At 35.1% G+C, this 13,356-nt stretch overlaps 1 protein-coding gene across 2 annotated transcripts in view; it reads right to left on the bottom strand.

The window, feature by feature from the left end:
* The window catches only part of LOC107729982 (activin receptor type-2B-like), a 24,102-nt gene extending 11,879 nt beyond the window's left edge, over positions 1-12,223 (bottom strand). For both annotated transcript variants that reach the window (XR_001638640.1, XM_016540720.1), the window contains exons 1-9: positions 11,690-12,223; positions 5,350-5,557; positions 4,049-4,158; positions 3,746-3,897; positions 3,001-3,144; positions 2,749-2,892; positions 1,878-2,023; positions 1,164-1,278; positions 339-477 (exon numbers count right to left, since the gene is read on the bottom strand). Coding sequence is in view for 1 of the 2 variants with exons in the window: in XM_016540720.1 (XP_016396206.1) it covers positions 339-477; positions 1,164-1,278; positions 1,878-2,023; positions 2,749-2,892; positions 3,001-3,144; positions 3,746-3,897; positions 4,049-4,158; positions 5,350-5,557; positions 11,690-11,732 (1,201 nt within the window). In the remaining variant the exon portion in view is untranslated. The remainder of the gene's footprint in view (positions 1-338; positions 478-1,163; positions 1,279-1,877; positions 2,024-2,748; positions 2,893-3,000; positions 3,145-3,745; positions 3,898-4,048; positions 4,159-5,349; positions 5,558-11,689) is intronic.
* Positions 12,224-13,356: the final 1,133 nt, after the last annotated feature.

The following is a 13,356-nucleotide window of genomic DNA, read 5'->3' as shown; positions in this document are numbered from 1 at the left end:
AAAAAAAAAAAAAAATGGGGTAGGTTCATGTTGCACTGTATTTTCAGTTTGTTTAGAGCTATTTCATAGTTCACATGGGTCATACTTCTCAGGTCAGAATACATGGAAATCCATAATTATACAGAAAAAAAAAAAAATCACATCCCTGAATATATAGGCAGAGCTTTTTGATTTTAGTTGTCAATAAATAAATAAAACTACTTAAAAATTTCAAATATTATGGTGTGTAGATGTGATAAGCAACTCATTTACTCATGTTATTATATAACACGTTACTCCCAGAAATGTAAATTCAGGTGCACACACACTGGGAGATCTGTATGTTTGTGCAGACTCACCATCGGAGGCGGTGCAGCGAGACACCAGCTCCCACAGCACCAGTCCTAGAGCGTACATGTCGATCCTTAGGAAGGCGTCCCTTTGGAAATTAATGGCCCCCTCCAGCACCTCTGGAGCCATGTAACGCCGAGTTCCCACCTGCGGCAGGACAGAAAACACAAACAGTGATTCACTAGACAGTTTTACCGCCATCCCAGCGGAGTTTGGGGACCATCTTAATGTGCTTCAAATTTACACTTATTTGAACTTAAAATGGCTAAATAGCATTCATTTAACAGATGCTTTTATTCACAGCCACATACAAATAAGGAACGTCACAAGCACTTTATCATAAGAGCAGCAATATTTACAGTACAGTGCCAAGTATAAGACAGATTAGACTAGTTTTAGAATATGAAGCAGCACAACTATTTTCATCATTGATGATAATAAATGTTTCTTGAGCAGCAAATCAGCAAATAAGAATGATTTCTGAAAGATCATGTGACACTGAAGACTGGAGTAATGATGCTGAAAATTCAGCTTTGCATCACAGGAATAAATTACATTTTAAAAAATATTACAACAGAAACAGTTATTTTAAATTGATATAATATTTCACAATATTACTTTATGGCATTTTTGATCAAATAAATGCAGCTTTGGTGAGCATAAGAGACTTTAATTTTACCAACCCAAATCTGAACAGTAGTGTTTCTTGGTACAGAAGGATTTGTTTTTTTTAGGTAACTTCAGGGCATGCATTCAGATATTTTGCATGGATATAAAGAAGCAGCTGGACTGAGATGTAGTCAAAGGCTTGGCTTCATCTTTGAGACACTCACCTGGCCGTGTGTATCTCCAGGCGGTTTCCCAGGCTCAAAGCGGACAGCCAACCCAAAGTCTGCAATCACTGCGGTCAAATCCATCTTGAGCAGGACATTCTTGCTCTTGAAATCTCTGCAAAACACAAACCTCAAATCACCCAATGTCTACAGACTTCCTCTTGCGTATGACTACACAGCAAGAGCATTAAAGGTGCAGTAGGAGATCTTGGAAAATGCTAACTTTAGCCTGATAGCACTGAAAGCGGACATCCCACCCTCCCTGTAATCGCCGTCCAAAGCCACGCCCCCCAACGCATTTACGCTCACAGACCACAAACAACATTACTACAATAGGCTACATCAGCGGTTCCCAATTCCAGCCCATGTTCCGAAGTGAAGTAAACTTCAACGGATTTCCCCCACTCAGGGAGTAGAGAGCAATGAACACTGTGTAGGGATCATATCGATCGGAACACAGTTCGAACATTTCTTGATCCTACGCCTTCCACAGAATATATAAATAAAGACAAATACATTTAGACCACTTAACTTAATGATTGCTATCGGGATGTGAAGAGACTTTCAACCAGCATAACAAAAAATGTTTCTGAAGACAATCACCTATTGCACCTTTAATATTTACAAATGTATTTTAAAAGTGCACATCAAATGCTCAAAGATCAGGTTCCTTCCAGATCTGTATCGCTGTTGTAAAAGCTACGGCTCATGTACCTGTGTGCGATGGCGGGTTTGGGTCCCTCTGCTCGATAAGGAAGGTCTTCATGAAGGTATGCCAGGCCTCGGGACATACTTGCTGAAATATGGCACAACTGAGGCCAGCTCACCGGGTTCCCCTTCAGGTAATCCATTAGCGAACCCTGCAATGCATACAGTTAGGGTTTTTGATAAAGATTATGCCGTTTTTTTTATTAAATAAAATACATTTTAACTGAAATATCTATTAATTAAAAAAATAATAATAATAACAATAATATATATATATATAAAATATGAAAATAAAATATAAAGAAAGCTTAAACTTATTTTAAATCAACTAGTTTCTAAGAAAACATTTCTCATTTTCATTTACTTTTATTTACTAGCTTGATGTACTAAGAAAACTAAACTAAAACGGAAAAAAAAAACACTATTTAGACATTAAAAAAAACGAATAAAAATGACAAAAACACAAAAAATGCCAAAATGTTAACAAAAATTTAAATACAACGGAAAACATGGAAATAAAATCTCATTCCAATTATTCAAAGCCACTTACAAATATGAATCATCACAAGCAGTTTACCATAACAGCAACAATATTTTCAGTACACAATGGCACGTTTCAAGTATAAGACAGATTAGCCTAGTGTTTCTTTAAATTTACAATTATATTTTTTGACTAAGTGCTGATTATTGTTGGTTTTTATTTATTCATTCTGAATTGATGCACCTGAATACCAACAATTAATATTTATATGCATGTCTCCAGACACAACTGTTTTTATTTGGTGCATATTTAAAACATTATTTGGTCCATTTCACCCCACAATAAGGTTTTGTTATTTCTCTAGGGACATTTGGGGAAAAATAAATCCTCACTGACCCTCTCGTGGAATTCTGTGACCAGCCACAACTCCATCTGTAGGTTTGTGCCGCGTTTTTCTGCCGAGATGTAGTGCAGAATATTCTCATGTTTAAAACCCTCGGTGAGGTAAATGTCTCTTTCGTTTTGCCACGACTGCTTGTCCTGTTAATAAACACGTTATTTCAGAATCAAGCACCATGCACACAAAATTAATTTGAGTAAAGACAAACAAGCAATCCTCTTTTCAAAGTGCATGAATGGAATATTTACCTGGATGGGAAATATTTTCACCGCCACATATTCACTCAGTAACTGGGCCTTCCACACGCAGCCAAAGCGTCCTCTGGCCTTCAACTCCAGCAACAGCAGCGGCTTCAGGCCAACCAGAGGAGACGGTGGAGGAAGACCAGCATCCTAATCAAAGAGAATCCAAATAAGGCTCATTTAAAAACACAGATAAGAAACAGTATCTGATGAGCAGTACAAGTTAATCAAAGTAACATAAAAGGACATGTAGAGTGTGTGTTAAAATGTGATATTTGGGACTAAATTACATCTAACTGCAAAATATACATTAAAAATCTTTTCAACAATCACTCATCTGAAAGAAAACTACAAGCATAACCCAATAATAATCTCAGGGTTTAAACTAAAGCTTAAGGTCGCTAAGATTTTTAAATGTTTTTGAAAAGTCTCACCACATGCTCACCAAGGCAGCATTTATTTTACCATAAATACAGTAAAAAACGGTAATATTGTGAAATATTATTATAATTAAAAATAACCGTTTTTTTATGTCAATATATATTAAAATGTAATTTCTTCCTGTGAGTCAAAGCTGAATTTTCAGCATCATTACTCCAGTCTTCAGTGTCACAAGATCCTTCAGAAATCATTCTAATATGCTGATTTGCTTCTCAAGAAACATTTCTGATTATTATCAATGTTGAAAACAGGTGTGCTGCTTCATATTTTTGTGAACACTGTGATACAAAGATATCCGCAGTTGTCAGACCTGGCCGATGTCGACGTGTCTGTAGGGTGGTTTTCGTTGGTGGTACGTCCAGCAGGCCAGCACAAGGGCCAGACAGAGAATGGCGAAAGGAAGAAGAGAATAAACCAGCACACCCAACAGAGATGGCCTCGGCTGAGGAGGCTGGATTTTTACTGGGAGAAAACACACAACATTGCGTCAGCAATAACAGATGAGGAACATAATCAAATTACCCAGCTTGGGCTGAGCATTAATTTTACATGAATGCACCAACTCTTGTATCTACCATCACGGCTGTGAGGTCACATATGGAAGCTGGTTTACCTGCAGGAGCGATGGCTTCTGGCAGGTGTGTGAACTTCTCATTGCAATAGTTTCCTTCACAGCAGCAGAAGAACACCTGCGGACTCTCCTCCGTAGCCACACACTCCTGTCTGCTCACACTCACACACACACACACACACACACACAGAGAGAGAGAGAGAGAGACAACAGTGATGAAAGCAGTGGATCTAAAATTAGTCGCTGTAAAACGGCACAGACTGATGAGTTCTTAACTGAAGGAATTGCTAAATTAGAGAAATAAATCTAAATGTAGTAACTTTGATGTCTGCAAGGAAACCACAAAGCACACCATCGTTTTCAGCCGTTCAAAACAGTTTGCATGTTTACAGTCCTCAGTGATCAGTGTCTAATGTGACCCACATTTGCATGTTTTCACTTGAGAGAATCTGGGAATCTGTTGGTTTCAGAGCCATTAACCATTAAAGGGACACTCCACACAAAAATGAAAATTCTGTTATCATTTACATCAGCTTATTATTCTTGTGCTGAAAAGCGATTCAAGCACTTTTATTTTCCAAACAGTTTGATGATTTTATTTACAAATATCATAAGCATGAGTTGATTGATATGAGGTCAGTTAGATTTTAATACTTGAAGAAATTAGTACTTTTATTCAGCAAGGATGCATTAAATTGATCAAAAGTGACAGTAAAGACATTTATAATATTTAAAATAAATGCTGTTCTTTTAAACTTTCTATTCATCAAAGAACCCTGAAGAAAATTTGTAGCATGCTTTCACAACAATATGAAGCAGCACAAATGTTTTCGACAATGATAATAATCAGAAAAGTTTCTTGAGAAGCAAATCAGCATATTAGAATGATTTCTGAAGGATCATGTGACACTGAAGACTGGAGTAATGATGCTGAAAATTCAGCTTTGATTCACAGAAATAAATTACATTCTAAAATATATTAAAACAGAAAACAGTTATTTTAAATTGTAATAATATATATGTTTTTTCTGTATTTTTGATCAAATAAATGCAGCTTTGTATATAAGTATATAAGATACTTAAAATATTCAAAAATCTTACTGACCACACACTTGGTCAAACAATAGTGTATGTTTAAATAACTTCTGACCGTAACATCCAATGAAGCTTGTAATACGTAAAGATGTTCAATTAAACAATTTTGGATTTTAAAACGTTCTTAAATCTAGAAGCAAAACTTGAAAACAAAGATTGTGATGCGCTACATTTGTTTGGCACCATATCAATGAAAAAAGGTAGTCGAATCAAACAGTGCCATTATATAAAGGAGGTTTTGATGTTACCTGTCATAACAGTTGAAGTCGTCGAGCCAGCAGCCTTTTCTGACCAGGCGGATGGTTCCGGTCGAGTTCAACCAGGAGGCGTAACAGTGCAGCCTCTTGTCTTTCTCCCCCTCACACCTCTCAAAACCGCTCTGATTGGTTTTCTCAGTCCGCCAGTTATCATTGTAGTAGACGCACTCTCTAGTCTCCACCTCTGCCTGACTGCCTCCTGACAGAAAACACAGAATAGGAGCAGATTAAAACAAGCATTTTCTTTACCAAACAGTTGTTGGTAGCCATTGATTGCCATAGTATGGAAAAAAAAATACTATGGAAGTCAATGGCCGTCAGCATTCTTCAAAATATCTTCTTTTGTGTTCAACAGAAGAAAGAAACTCATCCAGGTTTGGAACAACATGAGGGTGAGTAAATGATGACAGAATTTTCATTTTGAGGTGGACTATCGCTTTAATGCACAGTATTTACATTAAACAAGTGCATTAGAAAACAAAATATGCAAACGAATGATGCATTGCAAATGATTTGAAACAAATGAAAAAATGTTTTGCTTGTGCATCTTTAAAATATATGCTAACAAGATTGATATTTTGTTATGCATGAGACATTAAAAGCTGCTTTTGTGGTTGGATTTATCTAGATATTAGTCAACAAATAACTACACAAACATTTTCAGTCGCAAACGATTTTATAAGATCACAAGCAACATTTACCTGTCAATCAAAACCTAATGAGATGTTTAAACCCCCTCATCAGAAACCTCAGTGTGTGTTCAACTAGCCATCAGACCTCCACACCAAAACACACAGCCACAAACCACACGCTTCATGGGTAGATGATTTAAGACCCGTGAATTGAGTTTCTGTGCTCTTTAAGAAAACCACCAAATCAAATCCAGATGTCAAATCAGCTGTCAGAAGGCACGTCTTGTCGTCTTTGTATAACCAACGCCGTAACGCTGTGCATCACTGTACACATTTGCACAAAGAACTGGGTCAGGGATCGTGAGATGATTACATAGCATAAGATCCACACTACAGGCGAGCAGAAAGACCTCCTAAGGTCAGACTGAAATGGGGGAAGATAGCAGATCATGACATAATGCTGGATAGGGAACACAAGCAGAGGTTTCTGCTCATTGCATATGTTAAAAAATAAATAAAAACAAAGCCTGCCCCTTTAAATTTGACATATAGCTGCCGACCACCCTTCCCCCCCGCAGCTCAACATATTCCTTTTAGTAATTAATTTTTATTTGTTTTGTCTTTTTAAATGCAACTGAACTCAATGCTTGATACATTATTATTAATAATCATTTTATTTGTTTTCTGACACCGTTATAATGCTCAGCCTATAATTATTAAACAAGCTTTTATTTGTCTTTATTCTTTTAATACATTTTTTGACCAATTATTACTTCAAAATAATTTGATTTTTTTTCTGTCTTATTTTTACACCACTGGCACTGAACCTGATGCTTAACTATTATTATTTTTTGTTTTTTACTAACATTTATTTGTCTTTTTTGATGTCACTTTACCTAAAGCTCAACCTATTATTATTAATATTATCAACTAGTTTTTTTTATTTATTTATCTTGTCTTTTTAAATACAACTAAACTCAATGCTCGGCACCAGTATAATGCTCAACATATAATTATTAAACACTCTTTTATTTGTCTATTCTTTTAACACATTTTTGAACAATTATTATTTCAAAACAATTAGAATTTTTCTGTCTTATTTTGACACCACTGACACTGAACCTGAAGCTTAAATATTGTTTTTTAACAAATAATTATGTATTTTTGATTTCTTTAACCCAAAGCTCAACCTATTAAATATCAACTAAATATAAAAAATATCAATAATATCAACTAAATTTTATTTGTCTTGTCTTTTTTGTTAAATACAACTAAACTCAATGCTGTTTTTCTGACACCATTAAACTGAATGATAAATTTAGAATTATTAAAAAAAATGTATTTGTATTTATTCTTTTTATGCCATTTTTAAAGCAATTACGAATTAAAAGAAATTGCTTTTTAATTGTGTTTTTTTTTGGACACCACGGGCACTGAACCTGATGCTGAACTATTATTATTTTAAAATAACTATCTGTTTTTTTTTATGCCACTTAACCCAAAGCTCAACCTATTATTAAGATTATTGAATAATTTTTATTTTTATTGTCTTTTTAAAAAAAACTAATCTCACTTTATTTATTATTAGTCACTTTAACTAGAAATCATTAGAAATAATTGTGTTTCTGTTTCTAGGGAGCAAAAAAGCAGATTATGCATAATGTTTGATGGGCTACACAAGCAAGGAGGTTTATGCACATTACATACTTCAAAAAAAACAAAAAAACAAAGCCTGTCCCTTTAAATTTGACGTATATCCTCTGGCCAGCCATCCCCTCTGCAAACGTGACCCCACCTACTCACTAAAGCACCCAGGATCAAGAGAGATGGGGCTACAGAAGCTTTAGCACCAGAGCCCATGTTATGAGTTGACGTTCATCATGCTTTTAATGACTAAACACTCACTGATAGATCAATGTATGGCTTCTTTGTCACTAATACTGGGTGTCACATGATAAGAGTGAATTAATTACAACAGCAGTCCCCTACTTAAAACCCACAGCACTCCGCTTTCCTCATTCACACACACACACACACACACACACAAAGAATAAGTGAATTTCCAAGATCCCCTGTGGTGCGCTTTCACGCCGAAGCACCCAGATTTTACCTTTCTTAACCCCGTCACCACCCCGCAGCTGATACACACACACACACACAATCACACACTGATCTAGAGGGTGACTCTTTTGTTTTGAGGGGGTTTCCTCCTCACAGTGACCCATAAGGGACTCCATTACAAATCAGCTTTCAGGATAAGAAGATCTCCTCACTGTTCCCATAAAACAATGATCAAAATCAATACATCAACATCAATACCTGAACAAAGCACAATGCTTTGTCTGCTGGTCAAATAAACAGACTGGACTAAAAGTGAAATCGAAAGTAGGAATATAAAAGGGCAGATTTTAATATATTTGATGCACAACAACAACAAAAATAGTATACAAGTAAAAATAAGTATAAGTGTGTGTAATGCTAGGCGGTATACCGGTTCATACCGAATACCGGTTTTTATTTTTGTTATGATATGAATTTTGAAAATACCGCAATACCGGTATATGTGTTTTGTAAAAATCGACGCGTTTCAAAAAGGCGGGGCATAGAGGAGAAACAATAATGTACAGTATGTGGAAAATAATGTGTTTTTTTAACTTTAAACCGCATAAACACATTTCATTACACCAAATACACAAAATAATGTTCTTTTTAGCAGCATCATATGACCCCTTTAACTTTGAATATTTTAATTATATTTCCTCCATTGTATTATTTAAAAATACATTAAATTAAGCCACTGGAGAATATTAATAGCACACCCTAATCAAAGCTCATAAATAAATAAATAACAGACAATTTAATTATTTTAACAGGCTACTATTTTAAAATACATTTGTGTATGCATGCTGCTTCATCACTGGCCCATAATATCTGAAATGTAGCCTATTTACATTATTTACGTAAATATCTGAAATATAGACTATAACATTAAAGTAACATGTAATGTACAAATGTGTACAAAATGTTTACTAAAATGAAAAAAGTAACAAATAAATTAATTTAATTTAATTATAAACATTAAAAATTAAACAGTGTGGACTTTGTAGATAATTAATGTTACATGTAAAACTCATAATAATAATAATAATAATAATAATAATAATAAAATGGTCTAATATTTGAACAACAGAAAATTATACTATTTTAGCAGTCCGCTATTTTAAAATACATTTAAATATATAAAATGATATAATAAATAAATAATAAATATAATTTAATTTAATTTTAAAATATATATGATGGACTTTTGGATACATCCTGTTTCATCACTGGCCTGAAATATCTGAAATATAACTGGTTTATAAGTCTAAAGCATTAAAATAAAATAGTACAAATTATGTGCTTGATTTATTATATTATTTAAAATACAATAAAATTAAAATGAAATAAAACATTGTGGATTTTGGATACAAGCAATGGCACATCCCACTCAAAATAATAATAATAATAATAATAATGAAATATTGTCCCAAAAACCTGAACAACAAACAATTATACTACTTTAATAGTTAGATATGATGGGCTTTTTACATAGTATGGTCTAAATGAGTAAAATCAAATACTACAGATGTGCTCATTTGCTCTATTTAAACTATATTTTGTATGTATTTTAAAACACATTCAAATTAACCCTACTTTACCACTGGACTCAAATATAAAATGTCTAAAGCTTAAGTAAAAATAAAATTAACATGTCTGTGTTCAATTTGTGTTCAGTTGTACTGTTCAAACTGTGCTATTTTAGACTGAACTGTTTTCAAATACATACAAACATGTCACCTGGTACTAAACCACATTATTTTATGACCTGGACAGACTTCTGAAAGTTTCAAATCTTTAGTGAAGCAGTCAGTGCTGATCTTGGGCATGTCAGCCGTTTCTTCTCTACAACCAATCGACGACACAAAGAGTGAGAGAAACCCCTAGTGCTGCTCGACCCCAGAGGTCACGGCTTTGTCCGTTCTGTTCCCCCCCGCTAACAAAAACTTCAGAGGGTCACATTCCTCCCCCAGATCCCCGGATACTCAGCTGTCACGAACAAACCCAGGATATTCCCCTCTCACAGACTTTCCAATACAAAGACTCGCACTGTTGTCCAAGTGAGGAGCAAACAGGGCCACTGTGTTTTTGTGTTACCTTGAGCTTAAAAGAGCTGCTCAGAGAAGATGCTGTGAAGTGAATGAAAGATAGAACATGCATCTGATTCCAAAAGTTCACAACAGGTGTCAAATCTATTTTAAAGGAAAAGTTCACCCAAAAAATTAACATTTGTTGACAATTTACTCATCCTTCGGACACCCAAGATGTAGATGAGTTTGTTTCTTCATCAGAACAGATTTAGAGATATTTAGCATTCCATCACTTCCTCACCAGTGGATCCTCTGCAGTGAATGGGTGCCGTCATATATATATATATATACACACATATATATATATATATATATATATACACTCACATATATACATAACACACTTTTAAGTCAATAAAATAACATACACAAAATAAAAATAAATACAAAGAAAAGGACATTTCTAAACTTCTATTATTTTGTTTTTATTTATTTATTTTGGCTCATTCGCTTTCTTTTTTACACAAGTTGGCCTGATGCTTTTATTATACCCGAATAATATTTTAACCAACTTCTGTCACTTAACCCAAAGTCCAATGTATTATTAATATGAACTAATCTTTATTTGCCTTGTCTTTTTTAATACAACTTAGTGCTCAACCCATTATCATTAATAACCATTTGTTATTAATATTAACATTTTTGTTTAACCATTTATTTGTTCTTTCTGACACATTAAAACCAATAATCAACTTTTTATATTTTATTATGATTTTAAAATAATTAGGTTATATTTTAAATTTCGACACCACTGGCACTGAACCTGATAGATAAAATATTTGTATTTTTATTACAAGTGTTAAAGTGCACTAATGTTTTGAATAATAAACACCCAATCTGCCATGGCAGCTCATGACAAAATAGGAAAAAATGCTTTAAATATAAAATAAATGTGCCTTTTGGCAGGTGATGTTTGTCCACATATTATTACAAACAAGGATTAAACGCACTGACCATATAAAGGCAACAATCCCAGATACCTAAAGAAATTATAAATGCTTAGTATTTTATATCTAAAATGTCTTATAAACCTGCAATGAAAACAAACCAATTTGGGAAACCAAACGTTACATGAAAACATGAGGTGAAACCGTAAGTTGTTGTTTTGTGGAGATCAACTGTTTCAACAAACCAGCTGTTTTACTTTTGTTCTTTGTGCCCACGATGCCTTTAAACAACCAGAAATATCACACAAGCAACTATAAAACAACCTACTCGAGCTGGTTCAAACCTAAATAACGAAATATATCAAAACACCCACGTGAGTTAAAAGAATGAACAACTAATTCGGGTTACATTGAAGCCAGCACTCAGCGGATTTGTTTGGTAACGCTGGCTGTGTCTCCAAACCTAGCGCGCTGCCTACATAGGTAGCATTAAGTGCTTCACTTGCAAACTAGCATGCTGTCTAGATAGGCATCGTGACTAGGTTTAGTAACACAGCCAGCCACACAAGATACTATCGTTTTGATTGAAGATGAACCAAATCAATGTAAACGAACGCCTCACCTGTGCACCAGACGAGTGCAAAAGTCAGCCAGGTAACAAACATGTTCCTTCCCTCGAGGACCCTGGCGATAAATGTTGTCCTTTATGCCGTGAAAGCATTTAAGAATGAGATGAAACACATGAACGCGAAGGAGCCGCGGGCCTGCACGCAATTCTTCACCGCTACAATAACAACACGAGCTCTTCACTGCAACACAATGTATCCCTCAGAAGCGCGCCGGTCGGAAAGAAAGTCCCTGCTGCCTCAAACATCCAGCATTTCATTCTGACCGCACAGCAGCAGCATGGACGAGCCCTCGGTGGGCGCGTGAGTTTGGATGCTTGGAGTAGAAGCGAAGCCCCCTTGAGTGAGTCCGTGTGTGTGTGTGTGTGTGTGTTTCTCCCCTTCTGCCGGGGCAGTTGGAGGGGGCAGAAGGGACTGACATGCGAAAAGCTGAACGGCGTCCAAAATGGCTCCTGAGAGCACACAGCAGCGGTGCCAGCGGGAAACCCGGATGTTCATCAGGGCCACTGGACTCACTGCTGCTTCATCATCAGTCCAATAAAAGCAATACAGTCAAGAGAAATACTAATAAACGTACTATACGCTTGAATTGAAACTGAACTATTTACAGTACATTAAAACAATAAATAAATTAAATCAGATACAAATTATCCTAAACTTGAAACCGTTCTGTTCCCCCCCGCTAACAAAAACTTCAGAGGGTCACATTCCTCCCCCAGATCCCCGGATACTCAGCTGTCACGAACAAACCCAGGATATTCCCCTCTCACAGACTTTCCAATACAAAGACTCGCACTGTTGTCCAAGTGAGGAGCAAACAGGGCCACTGTGTTTTTGTGTTACCTTGAGCTTAAAAGAGCTGCTCAGAGAAGATGCTGTGAAGTGAATGAAAGATAGAACATGCATCTGATTCCAAAAGTTCACAACAGGTGTCAAATCTATTTTAAAGGAAAAGTTCACCCAAAAAATTAACATTTGTTGACAATTTACTCATCCTTCGGACACCCAAGATGTAGATGAGTTTGTTTCTTCATCAGAACAGATTTAGAGATATTTAGCATTCCATCACTTCCTCACCAGTGGATCCTCTGCAGTGAATGGGTGCCGTCAGAATGAGAGTCCAAGCAGCTGATAACAACATCACAATAATCCATAAGTAATCCACACCACTCCAGCCCATCAAATAACATATTGTGAAGTGAAAAGCTGCATGTTTGTAAGAAACAAATCCATCATTATGACATTTGTAACTTCAAACCGTTGCTTCGGTCATCTATCCATAATATTGCTTTCTCCAGTGAAAAAGTCTTCTTGTCTGAATTAAGAGAAAAATATGCACTGATCAAGCACAGTTTACAAGTGAAAACGGCACATTTTCAGTAAATTTTCAGTTTTGGGTGAACTACTCCTTTAAGCAATCATGTGTTATTTTTGTATTATTTGTATAGTATTGTAGTATTTATTAATACTTAATAAATGTCATTTTTATTGTTTTTTTATTTTTCTATTTAGCTTTAATTTATATTTATATTATTAATTTTTTTATTTAAATTGAGTTTTTTCAGTTTTTCATCTAATATTAATATTTTATTTTATTTCCGCTTTATTTAAATATACGAAAATGATTTTTAATAGTTTTAGTTTTAGATTTAGTTACCAATAA

This window comes from Sinocyclocheilus rhinocerous, unplaced genomic scaffold (assembly GCF_001515625.1).
Source record: "Sinocyclocheilus rhinocerous isolate Xijiao unplaced genomic scaffold, SAMN03320098_v1.1 scaffold638, whole genome shotgun sequence".
Classification (NCBI taxonomy): Eukaryota; Metazoa; Chordata; class Actinopteri; order Cypriniformes; family Cyprinidae; genus Sinocyclocheilus; species Sinocyclocheilus rhinocerous.
The sequence above is the reverse complement of the archived record's forward strand: the minus strand, read 5'-3'. Positions and strand labels throughout refer to the sequence as shown.